The sequence below is a fragment of the Melanotaenia boesemani genome, chromosome 6 (assembly GCF_017639745.1).
Source record: "Melanotaenia boesemani isolate fMelBoe1 chromosome 6, fMelBoe1.pri, whole genome shotgun sequence".
NCBI classification, from domain to species: Eukaryota; Metazoa; Chordata; class Actinopteri; order Atheriniformes; family Melanotaeniidae; genus Melanotaenia; species Melanotaenia boesemani.
The window spans coordinates 19004693-19027780 of record NC_055687.1 but is presented as its reverse complement, the minus strand read 5'-3'; the positions used below and the strand labels follow the sequence as shown (position 1 = coordinate 19027780).

The window sequence follows — 23088 nt, the reverse complement described above, 5'->3', positions numbered from 1 at the left end:
ATATATATATATGTGTGTGTGTGTGTGTGTGCTGTGTAGTGTGTAGTGGTGTAGTTGTCTGTTTTTTACATTCTGGGCTTGAATCCTCTTCCATGTCCGAGAGATTATCCTCCTTGTGCTGGTCTCTCCTGTCAGTCCTGCATTTGGATCCTTTCTCCATGTATCACAAAAATCTTCTTGTTTGTTGTTGTTGTTGTTGTTTTTTTATTTTCATTTTATGGTCTATTCTCTGGTCTTTTAGGTGTTTTTTTCCATTGTCTGCTTTTGTTTGTTTGTTTTTTTACTTTTTGTGCTTTCCTCCTCTGTTTTAGCCACTCTGTTTTTCTGTTTGTTTGTTTTGTTTTGTTTGTTTGTTTGTTTTTATGATCTTTGTGTTTTGCTTTGTTTTTCTTAGAGTTCTGTTATGTTTTTTACATTCTGGGCTTGAATCCTCTTCCATGTCTGAGAGATTATCCTCCTTGTGCTGGTCTCTCATCTCAGTCCTGCATTTGGATCCTACCTGCCAGGGTCTCTGGTTTTGATTGATTGATTGTTCTGTTTTCTGTTTTTCTTGTCTTATTTTGTAGGTTTTCCTTGTGTTTTCTGTTTTGCGTCCTTCTTCCTGTCATTAATGCACCTGCTTTGTTTCAGCTAACTCACTTAGCCTGTTTCTTGTTAGTTGTCCTTTGTGTATTTAAACCCGTTGCTCGTTGATCTTTTAGGTTTTTGTTTTGTTTTGTTTTGTTAAATTAATATTTTTTTGTGTGTTTTATTCTACTCTAGCATTTTCTGGTTACTGTATGGGCTACTTATCATCCCGTGTACTCTGACATTGTACAGACAGGTGTACTCCGGCTTGCCCCAGTTGCTGTTCACCTTTAACTTTACTGAACTAAACATGTCCTCACTATGGTCCTGTGGGACAAAAAAGACAAATGAGTGTTAGTGTCAGTGTGATGTGTAAATAGAAGAGGAAAATAAAGGAATAGATTGGATACATTTTATGTATGCACATGCTCACGTGCATGATAGCATAGCTTTATAATTACCTCTGTTTTAAAAGTTTGGAACTGGTCTCCATCATTATCATATGTAAAGGTTCCAAGAAGAGTTCCCTCATCTTCTACTGTTTTCTTTCCCTGGAAGATAAAAGATATATTTCTGGTTAACACTTTGTTTTCTGTGTATCTGTTAAGTTACAAAAGGGTTAGGCAGGATTCTGGTATTAAAGTAATGAAGAAACTGGTGACTTACATAGACAGAAAACTCCTTAGGTGCACTTGGTGTGGTGCCAGATGGAGACACCGACTTCAATATGTGACCGAGTGTCACATGGCTGATGGGAACTTTGTGAGACAGGTTAATAGTAATGTGTCCTTGCTGACCAGCAAAGGACCAGCAGTTTCCAGGAAGCAGTTCTGATGATCCCTGAACAGAAAAAGAAATTATGGTTAGTTGGTAAGTCTAATGTATAAAAAATACTGTTAGATTTAGTTGAATAATCACTGATCATTATGTTTTCTGAATGTAGTACATACCTGTATGACAACTCCTGGAGAAACTAATTTGCATGTTCGAAAAAGTTTGCAGAAAAATGGCCTCTTCCAATTGTATGATGCTGAGGTCCTGCCAGATACAACGTTTGCTCCTGCACGCAAAACATACAAATAAAGTTAGTTAGTAACAAATTATTGCTGTGTGATATATATAAAGTTCCACGTTGTGTTTGATAATGATGACTTACCTAGTGATGCCAGAGCAACATTTGGCAGAAATTCTGCTTTTGGTTCTTTCCACTTTAACTTAAAATTCTCCTTGTGCATGATTTGAAAACACGGTTGTTCAATATACTGTTCGGGGCGATATATGCTCATTGCACTAATCAGAAATGCAAGTCCTAGTGGAGGAAATATAAAATGATAAGGTTAGTGACATAATTTAAAAAAATAAACATGATACAAAACTATCAAATAGTGGTTGCTGAATAACTTTAAAGAGAGGTGATTACTTACCAACACTGAAGATTATTAAAAATACATATAACATAGAAAGTAGCAGTTTTATTTTACTGCACTCTTCTTCTGCATCAAAAGTGTTGCAGACGGGGAACTCGTCTTCTACAGGAGATATCATCTCCTCCGGGACTTGAGGACGAACTCTTCGCCTTTTACGTGATCTGAATGTGACAAATACAACTTAGGTTAGTTACAAGTTTTAAAGCTGTTACATAGAAAACCAAATAACAGTGCTGGAAAAAAGATTATGCATATTACTACTTTAACGTACCTCCAAGGTGTCTCTTTGTAATTTATGGTTGGTATACCATTACTATCATAATATCCAAGGGATGCCAGTCTAGAGCTTCTTCGTGACATGACTGTAATTCAAAAGAGAAAAATGGAGAAATGGTTAGTGACACAAAGTAAATAAATTAATTGCTTTTTTCCTCATCTTTAACCTAATATCAAAAACAACTCAGCAGATAAATTCTTATACAATAAGACAGTTTTTTAAGTTCTGTGTCTAAACTATTTTGATTTTTGTCATCACTATACGATAAAACATTACAATATGATTTTACATTTAGTCAAACAAGCAGCCTAACTTAAAACTGCGCTTGAAAACAAGTGCAATTTTAAGTTTATGTTCGTGCAAAGCTGGAGGGATTTGCACGAACATAAACAAAATTATATTGGCAAAAATAAAAAACAGTGTTTTTAAGAAAGTCTACAAACAGATTTTAAGTTGTTTCTGATAGGAAATGTATAAAAAAAACAATTTAAACTCTTATTGCTACTGTATAAATAACTGTGAAAATGACTTACTTTGCTATAACTTGAAATAATCCTGAAATCGATGCTGAACAGAGAAACGTTTTTCCCAAAATTTCTGAGTTTTTAGCAGAATGTCAAAAACAGAATGTCAGGTTTAGAATCCTCTGCCTTGTTACATCATCAAAGAACAAATCGAACGTTACGCCCATTAGTACATGCATGTGCACGTGTATGCGCACAAACGACTACTGCGCTTACTCATGCACACTCGCGGCACAATAATAGCTGCGCACGTACACTTCAACATGTAAATTAACGTAACGCATATTTATCAAATTAATTTTACAGAAATTGGGGAAAAATAAATCATGTTACATACCTCCTCCTCTTCAAAGGAAATGTCCTCATTTCAAAATTTGTACAATATTAACCTGGAGTCAAAAATAAATCATTTAAATAATCAATGAAACATTTTCACAAACTGCAGAATGGCAAAAGAAATAACCAAAAATAAACAAGCAAGTAAATAAGTAAGTAAATAAAAAAATAAAAAAATAAAATAGATAAACATGACCCAAACATATTTACCAGGTAAATGTGAGATAACCTTTATAGCTATGAACGAAATCCTTACATCTTTCTCATGAAAGCAGGCCAATGACTTACGTACAACGCACCCGCCTGTAAGTTCACCACTAGGGGGCTACAATCGCTGCAATGTTTCACTTTGGGTTTGCAAGGGGTTCCTATGAGAGACCTGTCCCGTTGGTCTCCTAAGTAAAGGTACAGAAGGCTTAATCCCTGGTACTTGGTTTACAGCTGTTTGGTCAACTTTAGCCTAAGGTAAACTCTGAGAATCGTTTACATTAAAGATGGGATTTATGGCTCTTTGAAGGGAGCCGGATCTTGAGGAGCCATTCCTTTCAAAGAGCCATTCAAACAATCAAAATATGTACCTATATGATATATAGATAAAAAAGAATAAACCTGAGCAGTCAGTGCAAATTCTAGTAAATGTTTTGGATAGAACTCACAGTACTTTACTCAACTGTACTACTTCTTATTTATTTATTTATTTATTTATTCATTCAGTCATTTTTAGCTGGAAGGGAGGTGGGGGAGATTGGGCTTGGCGTGTGTGTGTATACATGTGTGCGTGTGAGTGTGTGAAAGATTTCATTTTGTGTTTTAATTCTGGTTTTTAATCATGTAAAGAACTTTGTGTTGCCTATGGCATGAAAAGAGCTTTACAAATAAAGTTTGATTTGATGAAGGCAGTGTCAAAAATTTGTTTATAAAAAGAACGGCTCACAGCTGTGAATCGGTTCCCATCGTTCATTTAAAAGAGCTACAGTTACATTGTGTAGTCAACTTTTTCTTGTCACACTGATTACATTTGTCTAGATGCACCACTAAATGTCATCCCTTTTTGTACACTAACACTAACATCAGAATACAACAACATGTAAGTAGTGAGTGGTATAGAAAATGGGTGGATGGATGAATGGGTAAAGCCCATGAGATTTTTGTGTTTTGAAAAGGTCTTTTTACAGAATGATGATTTTTAGCACGGGTGTACGGAGTTTTGGACATGCCTTCATAAAATGACAAAGTGAAGAATATAACACAAATATGAGACCTTTTTATTCACTTTTATGAATCAGGTTATAGAAACTGTTGATCAGATGGGCGATCATCCCTGTTCATGGATGATAGTGTTGCAGTTTTAGTCAAGTCGTCACACTGATGTCAGACTAGTTGTCTTAGTCCTCACAGGGTCGTTCACTGTTGATAACAACTTAATGTATTCATTAAATGTATTTAGAATTAAATAGTAAATAGCTTTATGTAAATCTTACACCCTTTTTAGTTAAAATAAAAGTTTAAATAAATAATAGCTGCATTTTCAAGAGGAAGTTTTCTAAACTGTAACAAAGACTTTAATCTGTAACTTGTTAATATGTTTGACTCTTTGTGAAACATATGAAAATTATTTTTAATGATTTTACTGACAGTCTTTATTGTGTCTGGAAAATGTAAACAAATTTTGACTTTAATGCCAAAGAAACTCTCAAACAAAGCTGAAAGAGAGACAAAGGAAGTATACGTTAACCAACAGATTTATTTGTGAAAGTTGAAGGTGTCACGATTGGGCATAAAAAGAATTTACATCAAAGACATTGAACCTGGATGGAAGATGATCAGCGTGAAAGAACTGTAATGATATCTTTGATTGTGACTAAAAATGGAGGTCCTGCATCAAACTATGAGACAGGTATACTGCTGTTGTAACAGTCCTATGAGTAAAGATAGCCAGGGATAAGTTTCAGATAGTTAGAAAATTATACTAAAAATGGAAATTATTGTATTCCTCTCACACACTCACACAAACCCCCTTTTCATAGAAACAATAAAGTCAAACCCTCCCAATCACAGTACCACGTGCACCCCCACACTGACAAACTGTACAAAGAAATTTGCTACAGAATTAGTATTGTTTGTCAGATAAATTGTTTTAAGTTTATTGGCTGCTACTTCATTAATTACAGTTTAGTTAAAACCATATCAATGTCAGAGAGAAGTAATAGTTCCTCCGCTATAGTTTTTATTGTGCAGTTTAGACCCAGAAACTGCATAATACTTCATATAAGGTGAGTTAATCCTTTGATGAGATGGGTGATGCTTTGGTAAAACAAATACTATTTATAACAGTTGAGTTGTTTATCTCTAAAGTAATCAACAGACGTTTTTTGTGTGTAGGTGATACGTTCTAAAGTAGCGTTGTAGCTTTTTTGGCTTCATACTGTCAGATACTAATATTTTGAGACATACACCACAGTGAGGACTTTCTTCATTACCCACCATTACTTGACCATTACCTGGTCAAGACCAGGGTTGTTAACATGTTTGTTGTTGATTGAGCACCGTTTGGCCATTTGCACTTTCACATATTGAATGGCCACGTTGACTTGTGTGGCTATGGAGGACCACAACTGTCAAAATAAAAAATGAATATTGTTAATGTTTGACCAATAGGCAAGGATCTGCCGCATTGAAAGACCGCCTTCCTCATTTACATGATGAGGCAGAAATGCATACAGAAATCTAAACAGGAAGCATAAAGAAAAAACATGCTTGGAGAAATAAATAGAGGAAGAAAAAAGCAAGGTTGGAAATAATGAGGACATAAATGTGAGGGTGATTTAAACAAAAAGTGTGAATAAATAAATAAATAAATAAATAAATAAATAAATAAATGAATAAATAAATAAATAAATAAATAGATAAAATGCAAAACATTTAACATAAAATACAGTAATAAATACTTTTGGGGCTAAGAAAATGTAAAGAGAAAATAATATAGAAAATAATTACAAGCATAAAAATAAAGCAGGAGAGACATTTTAAAAAGCACTAAATAAATAAAATTAAAGTAAAATGATATGGAAAAGTAAATAAATAGGAATATTAATACAAAGTAAATTAAGGCAGGTGAAAATTACAGTAGAAATGTAAATGTCACAAGTGTATGTCACATTTTAAAGGTTTCACAATAGAAAAAATATTTTTAAATGTTGTATAGTTTATTGGAATATCAATTTGTTTATTGAGCCATGTTTATATTTCAGTATTTATTTTTCAGTAACACCGTAGCTTCAGGCTAACATTAGATTAACAGTCTTACATAACATTGGAAGTTGCACTTGCACTGAGACAAAATACCCTCAGATGTGCAGTCAAAATTCTAAAAGGTGAGTAACAAACAAACCATTTTAAATTTTACTTCAGTGCAGTGACACTGCCGATCAAACCCTGTCTGGAAAGACTTTTCAAACCTCCTGTAGGGGACCTGTCAATCCTCTGAGGCGCACATGGGGTGTCCAGTTAGACTCCAGAGGGGGTCAGTTTAAAGAGAGCTTGGGTCTTTCAACTAATAGTGCAAAACTATGAAAAGATGCAGAAACAGTGAAGAGATGTCAGTGGCTTATCTCCAAGTATACAATCCACTGGTGAAGTGTGTAAAGTCACAGTCGCAACTTTGGAAAACATATTCTCTATTCTCACTATTATATTATATTATATTATATTATTATTGAATTTCCCTTTGGGATTAATAAAGTATTTTTCATTTCATTCATTTCATTTCATTATATTATATTATATTATATTATATTATGTTATGTTATGTTATGTTATGTTATATTATATTATATTATATTATATTATATTATATTATATTATATTATATTATATTATATTATATTATATTATATTATATTATGAGCGTTCTTATTTTGAACGTCCTGACAGGAAGCCGTATGCTTCTGTCCGCTTCCCCCTCACGCTCATTCTCGCGTAGAGCATCTATCTTGGTTAGTTTTTCAAAAAGCAGGAGTAGCCTATACAGTCTTCGCTCCATCTTTGATCAGAAATCAGACTTAACAGCTAAAAGAAGTGTATGTGTTGGATGAGCTTCAATTTAAAGATTAACAGAGCTGGAGGTTCTCAGGTTAAAGTCTCCATGGTTTATATATTCTTTACAGTAGCCTATTCTTTCTGAATCACAGAAACCACCAACAGCATCCTTACGCCTTTATTAAACATTCATGCACATTTCAGTTTTAATTCCCTTCACTCTGTCAGTTGAGGATTAAGCAAGTATATCCCCGCCCTCCCCACTTTAGTTCCCAATACGGGAAAGTTACACACAATGTAACTGTAGCTACTGTATAAACACACAAGTATTGTTTACAACTCAATTTTGAGAATCCTTGGCAATAAAAGAAAATCTGCATAGTTAGAAATCTGGAAAATCAACTTAACTAAACAGAAAAGCTCAGCGGGACAGTTTAAAGCTGCATTTGTACTAATATGGTAAGAATATACTGCAGAGTGAGTGCAGTATCTGACGAGTCAACTTATCTGAGTTTTATAGAACTTTGTGGTGATATTTTTACACAGGTTTGAGTTTGTGATTCTGTGCTAATGTCTTACTAAACTTACTCTAGTGCCAATATTTCCATGATCAGGACTATGTATGTATGTATGTATGTATGTATGTATGTATGTATGTATGTATGTATGTATGTATGTATGTATGTATGTATGCATGTATGTATGTATGCATGTATGTATATGTATGTATGTATGTATGTATGTATGTATGTATGTATGTATGTATGTATGTATGTATGCATGTATGTATGCATGTATGTATATGTATGTATGTATGAATGAATGAAATGAATGAATGAAAAATACTTTATTAATCCCAAAGGGAAATTCAATATTGTAGTAGTAGTATTTTTTTTTTTTTTTTTAAACAATCACATTAATTAATTAAGGGCTTTGTTCTTCAGCCTGATAGCTGCTGGAAGGAAGGATCTTCTGTATCTCTCTGTCTTGCATCGGACTTGAACAAGCCTCCCACTGAACACACTCTGTTGTTTCGTCACGGCGTTGTGTAGAGGGTGTGAAGGATCTTCCATTATCTTCGTCAGCTTGTACAGAATTCTTTTTTTGATGATCAACTCCAGCGGCTCCAGAGTTACTCCAAGCACAGAACCAGCTTTCTTGATCAGTTTGTTAATTCTTTTCAAGTCTCTGGTTCTGATGCCGCTGCCCCAGCAGATTGCTGCAAAGCTGATTGCACTTTCAACAACAGACCTGTAGAACATTTGCAACATTTTGGTGCAGACGTTAAAAGATCTCAGCTTCCTTAAGAAGTAGAGTCTGCTCTGACCTTTCTTGTAAATGTACTCAGTGTTGCTTTTCCACTCAAGTCTGTTGTCCAGCTGAACTCCAAGGTACTTGTATTCCTCCACCACCTCCACCTCCTCTCCCATGATGGAAACACTTCTATGTGTGTTCTTGTTCCTCCTGAAGTCAACAATCATCTCCTTTGTTTTCTTGGTATTCAAGATGAGATGATTGTCACCGCACCATTTCACAAACTGACCGACCAGTTCTCTGTACTCTGCTTCTTGTCCATCACTGATACACCCAACAACTGCTGAGTCATCAGAGTATTTCTGCAGATGACAGAACTCAGAGTTGTACTGGAAGTCTGAGGTGTACAGCGTGAATAGAAATGGTGAAAGTACAGTCCCTTGTGGTGTTCCAGTGCAGCTGACCACCATCTCAGACACACAACCTTTCAGTCTCACAAACTGTGGTCTGTTTGTGAGGTAGTCGTAAATCCAGGTGGTTGTGGAGGGATCCACCTGGAATTTCTGCAGCTTCTCACACAGCAGAGCAGGCTGAATCGTATTAAAAGCACTTGAGAAATCAAAGAACATGACCCTCAAAGTGCTGCCTGACTGGTCCAGATGAGAGTGGGCTCTCTGAAGCAGGTATATGATGGCATCTTCAACCCCAAGCCCATTACGGTATGCAAACTGTAATGGGTCCTGAAAGGTGTTCACCTGCTTGCTGAGGTGAGCCAGTAAGAGTCTCTCCAGGACTTTCATGACGTGAGATGTCAGGGCGACTGGTCTGTAGTCTTTTGGTTCAGCTGGTTGTGGTTTTTTAGGCACTGGAACAAGGCAGGATGTTTTCCACAGCACCGGGATTCTTCTCTGGCTCAGGCTGGTGTTGAACAGGTGCTGGAGAATCGGACATAGCTGTTTTGAGCAGGTCTTGAGAACTCTGGGACTGACACCATCTGGACCTGCAGCCTTGTTCTGGTTCAGTTTCACCAGTTGTTGCATGACTTGGTTACAGGAGACAGACAGAGTGGAGGTGGAGGCAGAGGAGGTTTCAGGAAGTCCTGATGTGGAGGGAGATGAGGTTGTGTCCAGGTCCTTGACTGAGCTGCAGGGTGACAGAGTGGAGGTGTGACAGGAAAGCTGTGGGCTCATGGAGGGTGTGTGGCTAGTTGGGGTTGAAGCAGGAGGTGAGCTAAACCTATTGAAGAACATGTTCAGTTCATTCGCTCTGTCCAGACCTCCATCAGTCTGATCCTCCTTTATCCCGAAGCCAGTGATCTTCTTCATTCCTGACCACACATCCCTCACATTGTTTTTCTGAAGCTTACTTTCCAACTTCTTCCTGTAGTCCTCCTTGCACTTCTTCATTTGTGTTTTAAGTTGTTTTGTATGTATGTATGTATGTATGCATGTATGTATGTATGTATGTATGTATGTATGTATGTATGTATGTATGTATGTATGTATGTATGTATGTATGTATGTATGTATGTATGTATGCATTTAAAAGTGATGTGTGACTTGACTTGGACTTGCAAAAAGGGGCTTATGAACCTGAACCTCTCTCTCTCTCTTGATTGATTATTACTTATTATTATTATTTATTATTACTTATTACTTTTTTTAGTTTCTGGTTATTTGAGTGATTATTGACAATTTTACCTTTAATGGAAGTGTATGAATGAATTTGAGGATGATTGTATTTGTATAAAACAGGCTCAAACTCATCTTAATGTAATGTCCCATAGAGGATTTATTTTCACAGTACAACAACCCAACAATATATTTATTATATCATCATATCGCACTCAACAGGACAAAACTGTAAAGCGTCTGCCCTGATTATACAAAAACATAATAGCCTCAGATCATCAATTATGTAGTTCAAAACAAATATACTGTACATGACGGTGATTGAGGTGTGTGTTTTGTTTACTATCAGTATTTTAAAAAAAAGGTTAGATGCTACCCAGTACAGCTGCATCATTGGAAATGAAATTGCAGAGCTGGAAATTGGTCGAAAAATGTGTGCAGAAACCAAAGAAACAGGAGATGAAATCAGTGTAAGAAAGAAGAACAGAGCAGGAAAAGACAGCAGAGGTGCCATCCAGGATCACATGTAAGAGAATAAGATGCATTTTTTTCTTCTATATATTAATTATATAATCAAACTTAGCCCTCTTGTTTTATATTTTCTGCTATTAGTGGATGTGGTGTATTCCCTGGACCAGTGATCTGAGGTGCCTTCAATCAGCAGCTGACTGAGTGATTTGTTGATAGTCGTTGAGATTGTTGATTTTATGTTATTTTGCTTCATTAAACCATATTAATTTACAAGTGTAACCCAGTGTTTTTTGTCTGCTTTAAGGTGAAAAGAATTTGACAGCTGAGATGCTATATCATTGTTTTTATAAAAGCACATGCTAAAAAAATCCATCAGTAATCCGGGTCAAGTCCCGGATCTTCTTCAGTCCTGCTTTCCTTGTAGTCCGCCCCTGTATCAGACTCACCTGGAGGATTCATCAGATGGACAACTTGCTCCGTAGGTGACCAGCATCTTAAAATGATGCCACAACAGCTGGAAATTTGCTTTACAAAGTGTAGAAGGTACAGTAGGCTATGTGATGAAATTTTATTCCTCAGTGTAACACTTCCCCCTTTACCACCGCACCATGAGGATGCGCATGTTGATGCGCTCATGGGACCAGACTGCAGACCGCTGTCCAAGTTCAGGAGTAATTAATAATCTGTTTGTGTATGAAGCTGTTTTTATGTGATTTGAAGCTCACCATGTGATTATTTACGATCAAGTCAACGCTTTAAAATTTAGGAAATTCATGCTTCACTGCACATCTTTATCATTATTTTTTATAATTATTCATCATTTTGTCATTCTGTTATTTATTTTTCCTTGTCTGTCTCATTGCTGTGTCTGTTTGCACACCAGTAAGTCACAACCTTATACAGGTACTATTGAGGTGTTTACCTATGCAAAGCAGGGCCGGCTGGTCCATCCTTTTAGCTAAGGATAGATTTGTATTCACCAATCTAAGAGGAAAGATACGACCAATTCCACAGTCTATGAACATGTTCATGAATCTGATGGAAGATTTTCATAAAAACAACTTCTCTAATCCAACTTTAAAACAAATTTAAGAAGATTTGTAAAAAGATATTGGCGAGTGAGGCTCTATATTTGCTGTTCCTCAGCACAGTTAGTAGTGGTTCGAGTCCCGGGTCTTAGCAGCTTGTGATCACTGCTCAGTAACGATCACCCTACTCACAAGTCATTTTTAAAAAATGTACCGTAAATGCTGATTTAGATAAAGCCTAAATGTTCTTAAAACTGTAAAATATATGTATTATCAGCCAAAACTAAGAAGAAAAAAACAAAACAAAACAAAACAAAAAAAAAAACGTATGTGAGTTTAATAAGCTCAGACTAGTCTGGAAAAGACTAAAGTTTATGTGATCACATTTTGGTTCTGTCTCAGTTAATCAGCTAAATAAATAAAGCAGTTCAAGATTTAAATCTGGTTTCTTTCAGTCTGTGGTCATAACGTGTAAGAATAGTTTCAATCTACTGATTACAGGGACATCTAGTGGACACTACATGAAGTTTTTTTGTTACTCTAACCGAGAGTAAAAGAAATATTGTAAACAGAGCAGAGCTGCATAAGTAAGGAATTTGTTGTTGTGGAGTCTGTTTCATATTCTATCAGGTAAGTGGCAGGGGATCATAATATTAATAAGAGAAAAAAGGAATAAACAAAAAAGATTTCAGAGACAACCATTAAACTTAGTAATTAAATATTTTATTTAGTCCAAGTTTTAATTTATATGAGCCAATTAGTAATTGGACCCAAGGAAACCAACGGATTGCATCGAATCTTATCTTCGATACAATCCCCCATCCTGAGCATGCACGTGGGCGACAGTGGAGAGGAAACAAAACTTTCTTTCGAAAGAAAAATAAACCTCCAGCAGAACCAGGCTCAGGGAGGGCGGCCATCTGCCTCGGCCGGTTGGGGATGGAGAGGACAGGACAGAGAGACAAAACAAGCACCATGAGGCTGAGTCAGGATACCTGGCGAGGGAAAAAAGCACAAGTTATACTGTCATAACACACAATATACATGTATACATGTAAAGGTAAGCCAGGGACACCTGCTGAGAGAGAAAAGGATAAGCACAAGTTAATAGCAATAATAATGTCATAATGACATTGTTATTGCCATTGCACGTTGTTATAGACACACAAACAATGTCATAGCACACTAGATACATACACAGGGCTGTCAAATGATTAAAATTATTGGTTAGATTAATCACAGCTTATATATATGTGTGTGTGTGTGTGTGTGTGTGTGTGCTGTGTAGTGTGTAGTGGTGTAGTTGTCTGTTTTTTACATTCTGGGCTTGAATCCTCTTCCATGTCCGAGAGATTATCCTCCTTGTGCTGGTCTCTCCTCTCAGTCCTGCATTTAGATCATTTCTCCATGTATCACAAAAATCTTCTTGTTTGTTGTTGTTGTTGTTGTTTTATTTTCATTTTATGGTCTATTCTCTGTTCTTTTAGGTGTTTTTTTTCATTGTCTGCTTTTGTTTGTTTTTTACTTTTTGTGCTTTCCTCCTCTGTTTTAGCCACTCTGGTTTTCCTGTTTGTTTGTTTTGTTTGTTTTTATGATCTCTGTGTTTTGCTTTGTTTTTCTTAGAGTTCTGTTATGTTTTTTACATTCTGGGCTTGAATCCTCTTCCATGTCTGAGAGATTATCCTCCTTGTGCTGGTCTCTCATCTCAGTCCTGCATTTGGATGCTACCTGCCAGGGTCTCTGGTTTTGATTGATTGATTGTTCTGTTTTCTGTTTTTCTTGTCTTATTTTGTAGGTTTTCCTTGTGTTTTCTGTTTTGCTTCCTTCTTCCTGTCATTAATGCACCTGCTTTGTTTCAGCTAACTCACTTAGCCTGTTTCTTATTAGTTGTCCTTTGTGTATTTAAACCCGTCGCTCGTTGATCTTTTAGGTTTTGTTGTGTTTTGTTTTGTTAAATTGATATTTTTTTGTGTGTTTTATTCTAGCATTTTCTGGTTACTGTATGGGCTACTTATCATCCCGTGTACTCTGACATTGTACAGACAGGTGTACTCCGGCTTGCCCCAGTTGCTGTTCACCTTTAACTTTACTGAACTAAACATGTCCTCGCTATGGTCCTGTGGGACAAAAAAGACAAATGAGTGTTAGTGTCAGTGTGATGTGTAAATAGAAGCGGAAAATAAAGCAATAGATTAGATACATTTTATGTATGCACATGCTCACATGCATGATAGCATAGCTTTATAATTACCTCTGTTTTAAAAGTTTGGAACTGGTCTCCATTATTATCATATGTAAAGGTTCCAAGAAGAGTTCCCTCATCTTCTACTGTTTTCTTTCCCTGGAAGATAAAAGATATACTTCTGGTTAACACTTTGTTTTCTGTGTATCTGTTAAGTTAAAAAAGGGTTAGGCAGGATTCTGGTATTAAAGTAATGAAAAAACTGGTGACTTACATAGACAGAAAACTCCTTAGGTGCACTTGGTGTGGTGCCAGATGGAGACACCGACTTCAATATGTGACCCAGAGTCACATGGCTGATGGGAACTTTGTGAGACAGGTTAATAGTAATGTGTCCTTGCTGACCAGCAAAGGACCAGCAGTTTCCAGGAAGCAGCTCTGATGATCCCTGAACAGAAAAAGAAATTATGGTTAGTTGGTAGGTCTAATGTATAAAAAAATACTGTTAGATTTAGTTGAATAATCACTGATCATTATGTTTTCTGAATGTAGTACATACCTGTATGACAACTCCTGGAGAAACTAATTTGCATGTTCGAAAAAGTTTGCAGAAAAATGGCCTCTTCCAATTGTATGATGCTGAGGTCCTGCCAGATACAACGTTTGCTCCTGCACGCAAAACATACAAATAAAGTTAGTTAGTAACAAATTATTGCTGTGTGATATATATAAAGTTCCACGTTGTGTTTGATAATGATGACTTACCTAGTGATGCCAGAGCAACATTTGGCAGAAATTCTGCTTTTGGTTCTTTCCACTTTAACTTAAAATTCTCCTTGTACATGATTTGAAAACATGGTTGTTCAATATACTGTTCTGGGCGATATATGCTCATTGCACTAATCAGAAATGCAAGTCCTAGTGGAGGAAATATAAAATGATAAGGTTAGTGACATAATTTAAAAAAATAAACATGATACAAAACTATCAAATAGTGGTTGCTGAATAACTTGAGAGAGAGGTGATTACTTACCAACACTGAAGATTATTAAAAATACATATAACATAGAAAGTAGCAGTTTTATTTTACTGCACTCTTCTTCTGCATCAAAAGTGTTGCAGACGGGGAACTCGTCTTCTACAGGAGATATCATCTCCTCCGGGACTTGAGGACGAACTCTTCGCCTTTTACGTGATCTGAATGTGACAAATAGAAATTAGGTTAGTTACAAGTTTTAAAGCTGTTACATAGAAAACCAAATAACAGTGCTGGAAAAATATGCATATTACTACTTTAACGTACCTCCAAGGTGTCTCTTTGTAATTAATGGTTGGTATACCATTACTATCATAGTATCCAAGGGATGCCAGTCTAGAGCTTCTTCGTGACATGACTGTAATTCAAAAGGGAAAAATGGAGAAATGGTTAGTGACACAAAGTAAATAAATTAATTGCTTTTTTCCTCATCTTTAACCTAATATCAAAAACAACTCAGCAGATAAATTCTTATACAATAAGACAGTTTTTTTTAGTTCTGTGTCTAAACTATTTTGATTTTTGTCATCACTATACGATAAAACATTACAATATGATTTTACATTTAGTCAAACAAGCAGCCTAACTTAAAACTGCGCTTGAAAAAAAGTGCAATTTTAAGTTTATGTTCGTGCAAAGCTGGAGGGATTTGCACGAACATAAACAAAAGTATATTGGCAAAAATAAAAAAACAGTGTTTTTAAGAAAATCTACAAACAGATTTTAAGTTGTTTCTGATAGGAAATGTATAAAAAAAACAATTTAAACTCTTATTGCTACTGTATAAATAACTGTGAAAATGACTTACTTTGTTATAACTTGAAATAATCCTGAAATCGATGCTGAACAGAGAAACGTTTTTCCCAAAGTTTCTGAGTTTTTAGCAGAATGTCAAAAACAGAATGTCAGGTTTAGAATCCTCTGCCTTGTTACATCATCAAAGAACAAATCGAACGTTACGCCCATTAATACATGCATGTGCACGTGTATGCGCACAGACGACTAGTGCGCTTACTCATGCACACTCGCGGCACAATAATAGCTGCGCACGTACACTTCAACATGTAAATTAACGTAACGCATATTTATCAAATTAATTTTACAGAAATTGGGGAAAAATAAATCATGTTACATACCTCCTCCTCTTCAAAGGAAATGTCCTCATTTCAAAATTTGTACAATATTAACCTGGAGTCAAAAATAAATCATTTAAATAATCAATGAAACATTTTCACAAACTGCAGAATGGCAAAAGAAATAACCAAAAATAAACAAGCAAGTAAATAAGTAAGTAAATAAAAAAATAAAATAAAATAAAATAGATAAACATGACCCAAACATATTTACCAGGTAAATGTGAGCTAACCTTTATAGCTATGAACGAAATCCTTACATCTTTCTCAAGAAAGCAGGCCAGTGACTTACGTACAACGCACCCGCTTGTAAGTTCACCACTAGGGGGCTACAATCGCTGCAATGTTTCACTTTGGGTTTGCAAGGGGTTCCTATGAGAGACCTGTCCCGTTGGTCTCCAAAGTAAAGGTACAGAAGGCTTAATCCCTGGTACTTGGTTTACAGCTGTTTGGTCAACTTTAGCCTAAGGTAAACTCTGAGAATCGTTTACATTATAGATGGGATTTATGGCTCTTTGAAGGGAGCCGGATCTTGAGGAGCCATTCCTTTCAAAGAGCCATTCAAACAATCAAAATATGTACCTATATGAAATCTAATATACAAGATAAAAAATTATAGGAAAAATATAGATAAAAAAGGATAAACCTGAGCAGTCAGTGCAAATTCTAGTAAATGTTTTGGATAGAACTCACAGTATTTTACTTAACTGTACTACTTCTTATTTATTTATTTATTTATTTATTCATTCAGTCATTTTTAGCTGGAAGGGAGGTGGGGGAGATTGGGCTTGGCGTGTGTGTGTATACATGTGTGCGTGTGAGTGTGTGAAAGATTTCATTTTGTGTTTTAATTCTGGTTTTTAATCATGTAAAGAACTTTGTGTTGCCTATGGCATGAAAAGAGCTTTACAAATAAAGTTTGATTTGATGAAGGCAGTGTCAAAAATTTGTTTATAAAAAGAACGGCTCACAGCTGTGAATCGGTTCCCATCGTTCATTTAAAAGAGCTACAGTTACATTGTGTAGTCAACTTTTTCTTGTCACACTGATTACATTTGTCTAGATGCACCACTAAATGTCATCCCTTTTTGTACACTAACACTAACATCAGAATACAACAACATGTAAGTAGTGAGTGGTATAGAAAATGGGTGGATGGATGAATGGGTAAAGCCCATGAGATTTTTGTGTTTTGAAAAGGTCTTTTTACAGAATGATGATTTTTAGCACGGGTGTACGGAGTTTTGGACATGCCTTCATAAAATGACAAAGTGAAGAATATAACACAAATATGAGACCTTTTTATTCACTTTTATGAATCAGGTTATAGAAACTGTTGATCAGATGGGCGATCATCCCTGTTCATGGATGATAGTGTTGCAGTTTTAGTCAAGTCGTCACACTGATGTCAGACTAGTTGTCTTAGTCCTCACAGGGTCGTTCACTGTTGATAACAACTTAATGTATTCATTAAATGTATTTAGAATTAAATAGTAAATAGCTTTATGTAAATCTTACACCCTTTTTAGTTAAAATAAAAGTTTAAATAAATAATAGCTGCATTTTCAAGAGGAAGTTTTCTAAACTGTAACAAAGACTTTAATCTGTAACTTGTTAACATGTTTGACTCTTTGTGAAACATATGAAAATTATTTTCAATGATTTTACTGACAGTCTTTATTGTGTCTGGAAAATGTAAACAAATTTTGACTTTAATGCCAAAGAAACTCTCAAACAAAGCTGACAGAGAGACAAAGGAAGTATACGTTAACCAACAGATTTATTTGTGACAGTTGAAGGTGTCACGATTGGGCATAAAAAGAATTTACATCAAAGACATTGAACCTGGATGGAAGATGATCAGCGTGAAAGAACTGTAATGATATCTTTGATTGTGACTAAAAATGGAGGTCCTGCATCAAACTATGAGACAGGTATACTGCTGTTGTAACAGTCCTATGAGTAAAGATAGCCAGGGATAAGTTTCAGATTACTTGACCATTACGTTCTAAAGTAGCATTGTAGCTTTTTTGGCTTCATACTGTCAGATACTAATATTTTGAGACATACACCACAGTGAGGACTTTCTTCATTACCCACCATTACTTGACCATTACCTGGTCAAGACCAGGGTTGTTGACATGTTTGTTGTTGATTGATCACCGTTTGGCCATTTGCACTTTCACATATTGAATGGCCACGTTGACTTGTGTGGCTATGGAGGACCACAACTGTCAAAATAAAAAATGAATATTGTTAATGTTTGACCTATAGGCAAGGATCTGCCGCATTGAAAGACCGCCTTCCTCATTTACATGATGAGGCAGAAATGCATACAGAAATCTAAACAAGAAGCATAAAGAAAAAACATGCTTGGAGAAATAAATAGAGGAAGAAACGAGCAAGGTTGGAAATAATGAGGATGTAAATGTGAGGGTGATTTAAACAAAAAGTGTGAATAAATAAATAAATAGATAAAATGCAAAACATTTAACATAAAATACAGTAATAAATACTTTTGGGGCTAAGAAAATGTAAAGAGAAAATAATATAGAAAATAATTACAAGCATAAAAATAAAGCAGGAGAGACATTTTAAAAAGCACTAAATAAATAAAATGAAAGTAAAATGATATGGAAAAGTAAATAAATAGGAATATTAATACAAAGTAAATTAAAGCAGGTGAAAATTACAAAAGAAATGTAAATGTCATAAGTGTATGTCACATTTTAAAGGTTTCACAATAGAAATAATATTTTTAAATATTGTATAGTTTTTTGGAATATCAGTTTGTTTATTGAGCCATGTTTATATTTCAGTATTTATTTTTCAGTAACACCGTAGCTTCAGGCTAACATTAGATCAACAGTCTTACATAACATTGGAAGTTGCACTTGCACTGAGACAAAATACCCTCAGATGTGCAGTCAAAATTCTAAAAGGTGAGTAACAAACAAACCATTTTAAAATTTACTTCAGTGCAGTGACACTGCCGATCAAACCCTGTCTGGAAAGACTTTTCAAACCTCCTGTAGGGGACCTGTCAATCCTCTGAGGTGCACATGGGGTGTCCAGTTAGACTCCAGAGGGGGTCAGTTTAAAGAGAGCTTGGGTCTTTCAACTAATAGTGCAAAACTATGAAAAGATGCAGAAACAGTGAAGAGATGTCAGTGGCTTATCTCCAAGTATAGAATCCACTGGTGAAAGTGTGTAAAGTCACAGTCGCAACTTTGGAAAACATATTCTCTATTCTCACTATTATATTATATTATATTATATTATATTATATTATATTATATTATATTATATTATATTATATTATATTATATTATATTATATTATATTATATTATATTATATTATGAGCGTTCTTATTTTGAACGTCCTGACAGGAAGCCGTATGCTTCTGTCCGCTTCCCCCTCACGCTCATTCTCGCGTAGAGCATCTATCTTGGTTAGTTTTTCAAAAAGCAGGAGTAGCCTATACAGTCTTCGCTCCATCTTTTATCAGAAATCAGACTTAACAGCTAAAAGAAGTGTATGTGTTGGATGAGCTTCAATTTAAAGATTAACAGAGCTGGAGGTTCTCAGGTTAAAGTCTCCATGGTTTATATATTCTTTTCAGTAGCCTATTCTTTCTGAATCACAGAAACCACCAACAGCATCCTTACGCCTTTATTAAACATTCATGCACATTTCAGTTTTAATTCCCTTCACTCTGTCAGTGGAGGAATAAGCAAGTATTTCCCCGCCCTCCCCACTTTAGTTCCCAATACGGGAAAGTTACACACAATGTAACTGTAGCTACTGTATAAACACACAAGTATTGTTTACAACTCAATTTTGAGAATCGTTGGCAATAAAAGAAAATCTGCATAGTTAGAAATCTGGAAAATCAACTTAACTAAACTGAAAAGCTCAGCGGGACAGTTTAAAGCTGCATTTGTACTAAAATGGTAAGAATATACTGCAGAGTGAGTGCAGTATCAGACATCAGGTGTGTTGCTGCAGGAAAACATCTACAACATACAGGGCAGGTGGTAATCCTGCATTAAAGTGTAGCATACTGGCCCTCCTCTGCATACAGGTAAAATGCTATGAACTGCAGTATTAGTTTAGAAAGTTTCTCTGTAGGTACAGATGGTTTTTTTTGGATGTTAAGAACATATTTACTCCAGGTTTTCCAAATTCAGTAAAGAAATCATCCAGAGGAGAGGGGCAGAGTATTTGTTTAAGTTACAGATCAGTGCTGTTACTAAATGCTGGTAGATAAAGGGTGAGTAGGAATTTTTAATTCCTTGGATATTATAATACATCTTCTACGCAGACCAGATGGCAGGAATAGCAAGGCACATTACTCATTACATTTAAAAGTGACGTGTGACTTAACTTGGACTTGCAAAAAGGGACTTGTGAACCTGAACCTCTCTCTCTCTCTCTCGACCGATTATTACTTATTATTATTATTCATTATTACTTATTACTTTTTTTAGTTTCTGGTTATTTGAGTGATGATTGACAATTTTACCTTTAATGGAAGTGTATGAATGAATTTGAGGATGATTGTATTTGTATAAAACAGGCTCAAACTCATCTTAATGTAATGTCCCATAGAGGATTTATTTTCACAGTACAACAACCCAACAATATATTTATTATATCATCATATCGCACTCAACAGGACAAAACTGTAAAGCGTCTGCCCTGATTATACAAAAAGATAATAGCCTCAGATCATCAATTATGTAGTTCAAGACAAATATACTGTACATGACGGTGATTGAGGTGTGTGTTTTGTTTACTATCAGTGTTTTAAAAAAAGGTTAGATGCTACCCAGTACAGCTGCATCATTGGAAATGAAATTACAGAGCTGGAAATTGGTCGAAAAATGTGTGCAGAAACCAAAGAAACATGAGATGAAATCAGTGTAAGAAAGAAGAACAGAGCAGGAAAAGACAGCAGAGGTGCCATCCAGGATCACATGTAAGAGAATAAGATGCATTTTTTTCTTCTATATATTAATTATATAATCAAACTTAGCCCTCTTGTTTTATCTTTTCTGCTATTAGTGGATGTGGTGTATTCCCTGGACCAGTGATCTGAGGTGCCTTCAATCAGCAGCTGACTGAGTGATTTGTTGATAGTCGTTGAGATTGTTGATTTTATGTTATTTTGCTTCATTAAACCAAATTAATTTACAAGTGTAACCCAGTGTTTTTTGTCTGCTTTAAGGTGAAAAGAATTTGACAGCTGAGATGCTGTATCATTGTTTTTAAAAAAGCACATGCTAAAAAAATCCATCAGTAATCTGGGTCAAGTCCCGGATCTTCTTCAGTCCTGCTTTCCTTGTAGTCCGCCCCTGTATCAGACTCACCTGGAGGATTCATCAGATGGACAACTTGCTCCGTAGGTGACCAGCATCTTAAAATGATGCCACAACAGCTGGAAATTTGCTTTACAAAGTGTAGAAGGTACAGTAGGCTATGTGATGAAATTTTATTCCTCAGTGTACCACTTCCCCCTTTACCACCGCACCATGAGGATGCGCGTGTTGATGCGCTCATGGGACCAGACTGCAGACCGCTGTCCAAGTTCAGGAGTAATTAATAATCTGTTTGTGTATAAAGCTATTTTTATATGATTTGAAGCTCACCATGTGATTATTTACGATCAAGTCAACGCTTTAAAATTTAGGAAATTCATGCTTCACTGCACATCTTTATCATTATTTTTTATAATTATTCATCATTTTGTCATTCTGTTATTTATTTTTCCTTGTCTGTCTCATTGCTGTGTCTGTTTGCACACCAGTAAGTCACAACCTTATACAGGTACTATTGAGGTGTTTACCTATGCAAAGCAGGGCCGGCTGGTCCATCCTTTTAGCTAAGGATAGATTTGTATTCACCAATCTAAGAGGAAAGATACGACCAATTCCACAGTCTATGAACATGTTCATGAATCTGATGGAAGATTTTCATAAAAACAACTTCTCTAATCCAACTTTAAAACAAGTTTCAGAAGATTTGTGAAAAAATATTGGCGAATGAGGCTCTATATTTGCTGTTCCTCAGCACAGTCAGCAGTGGTTCGAGTCCCGGGTCTTAGCAGCTTGTGATCACTGCTCAGTAAAGATCACCCTACTCACAAGTCATTTTTAAAAAATGTACCGTAAATGCTGATTTAGATAAAGCCTAAATGTTCTTAAAACTGTAAAATATATGTATTATTAGCCAAAACTAAGAAGAAAAAAACAACAACAACAACAACAACAAAAAAAACGTATGTGGGTTTAATAAGCTCAGACTAGTCTGGAAAAGACTAAAATTTATGTGATCACATTTTACTTCTGTCTCAGTTAATCAGCTAAATAAATAAAGCAGTTCAAGATTTAAATCTGGTTTCTTTCAGTCTGTGGTCATAACGTGTCAAAATAGTTTCAATCTACTGATTACAGTGACATCTAGTGGACACTACATGAATTTTTTTTGTTACTCTAATCGAGAGTAAAAGAAATATTGTAAACAGAGCAGAGCTGCATAAGTAAGGAATTTGTTGTTGTGGAGTCTGTTTCATATTCTATCAGGTAAGTGGCAGGGGATCATAATATTAATAAGAGAAAAAAGGAATAAACAAAAAAGATTTCAGAGACAACCATTAAACTTAGTAATTAAATATTTTATTTAGCCCAAGTTTTAATTTATATGAGCCAATTAGTAATTGGACCCAAGGAAACCAACGGATTGCATCGAATCTTATCTTCGATACAATCCCCCATCCTGAGCATGCACGTGGGCGACAGTGGAGAGGAAACAAAACTTTCTTTCGAAAGAAAAATAAACCTCCAGCAGAACCAGGCTCAGGGAGGGCGGCCATCTGCCTCGGCCGGTTGGGGATGGAGAGGACAGGACAGAGAGACAAAACAAGCACCATGAGGCTGAGTCAGGATACCTGGCGAGGGAAAAAAGCACAAGTTATACTGTCATAACACACAATATACATGTAAAGGTAAGCCAGGGACACCTGCTGAGAGAGAAAAGGATAAGCACAAGTTAATAGCAATAATAATGTCATAATGACATTGTTATTGCCATTGCACATTGTTATAGACACACAAACAATGTCATAGCACACTAGATACATACACAGGGCTGTCAAATGATTAAAATTATTGGTTAGATTAA

General features: G+C 35.6%; 2 protein-coding genes across 2 annotated transcripts; both read right to left on the bottom strand.

Moving 5' to 3' along the window:
- Window positions 1-753: 753 nt before the first annotated feature.
- LOC121641414 (SUN domain-containing protein 3-like) lies at window positions 754-2541 on the bottom strand. Its single transcript, XM_041987525.1, has 7 exons — window positions 2266-2541; window positions 1992-2155; window positions 1724-1876; window positions 1518-1627; window positions 1234-1407; window positions 1029-1118; window positions 754-894 (listed from the first exon to the last, which is right to left on the bottom strand). The coding sequence occupies exons 1-7, from the start codon at window positions 2352-2354 to the stop codon at window positions 754-756; spliced, it is 921 nt and encodes a 306-aa protein (XP_041843459.1). The 5' UTR covers window positions 2355-2541.
- Window positions 2542-12456: 9915 nt separating this feature from the next.
- Window positions 12457-16213, bottom strand: LOC121641413 (SUN domain-containing protein 3-like). Its single transcript, XM_041987524.1, has 9 exons — window positions 16197-16213; window positions 15039-15129; window positions 14769-14932; window positions 14501-14653; window positions 14295-14404; window positions 14010-14183; window positions 13805-13894; window positions 13553-13670; window positions 12457-12548 (listed from the first exon to the last, which is right to left on the bottom strand). The coding sequence occupies exons 2-9, from the start codon at window positions 15125-15127 to the stop codon at window positions 12457-12459; spliced, it is 990 nt and encodes a 329-aa protein (XP_041843458.1). The 5' UTR covers window positions 15128-15129; window positions 16197-16213.
- Window positions 16214-23088: the final 6875 nt, after the last annotated feature.

Coding starts and splice junctions, on each gene's coding strand:
- LOC121641414 (XM_041987525.1), bottom strand. CDS start 2,354: ATGTCACGAAGAAGCTCTAGACTGGCATCCCTTGGATATTATGATAGT. Junction 2,156..2,265: donor TACAAAGAGACACCTTGGAG/GTACGTTAAAGT, acceptor TGTCACATTCAG/ATCACGTAAAAGGCGAAGAG. Junction 1,628..1,723: donor TGTTGCTCTGGCATCACTAG/GTAAGTCATCAT, acceptor TTTTGCGTGCAG/GAGCAAACGTTGTATCTGGC.
- LOC121641413 (XM_041987524.1), bottom strand. CDS start 15,127: ATGTCACGAAGAAGCTCTAGACTGGCATCCCTTGGATACTATGATAGT. Junction 14,654..14,768: donor TTTAATAATCTTCAGTGTTG/GTAAGTAATCAC, acceptor TTCCTCCACTAG/GACTTGCATTTCTGATTAGT. Junction 14,184..14,294: donor CTCCAGGAGTTGTCATACAG/GTATGTACTACA, acceptor TTTTCTGTTCAG/GGATCATCAGAGCTGCTTCC.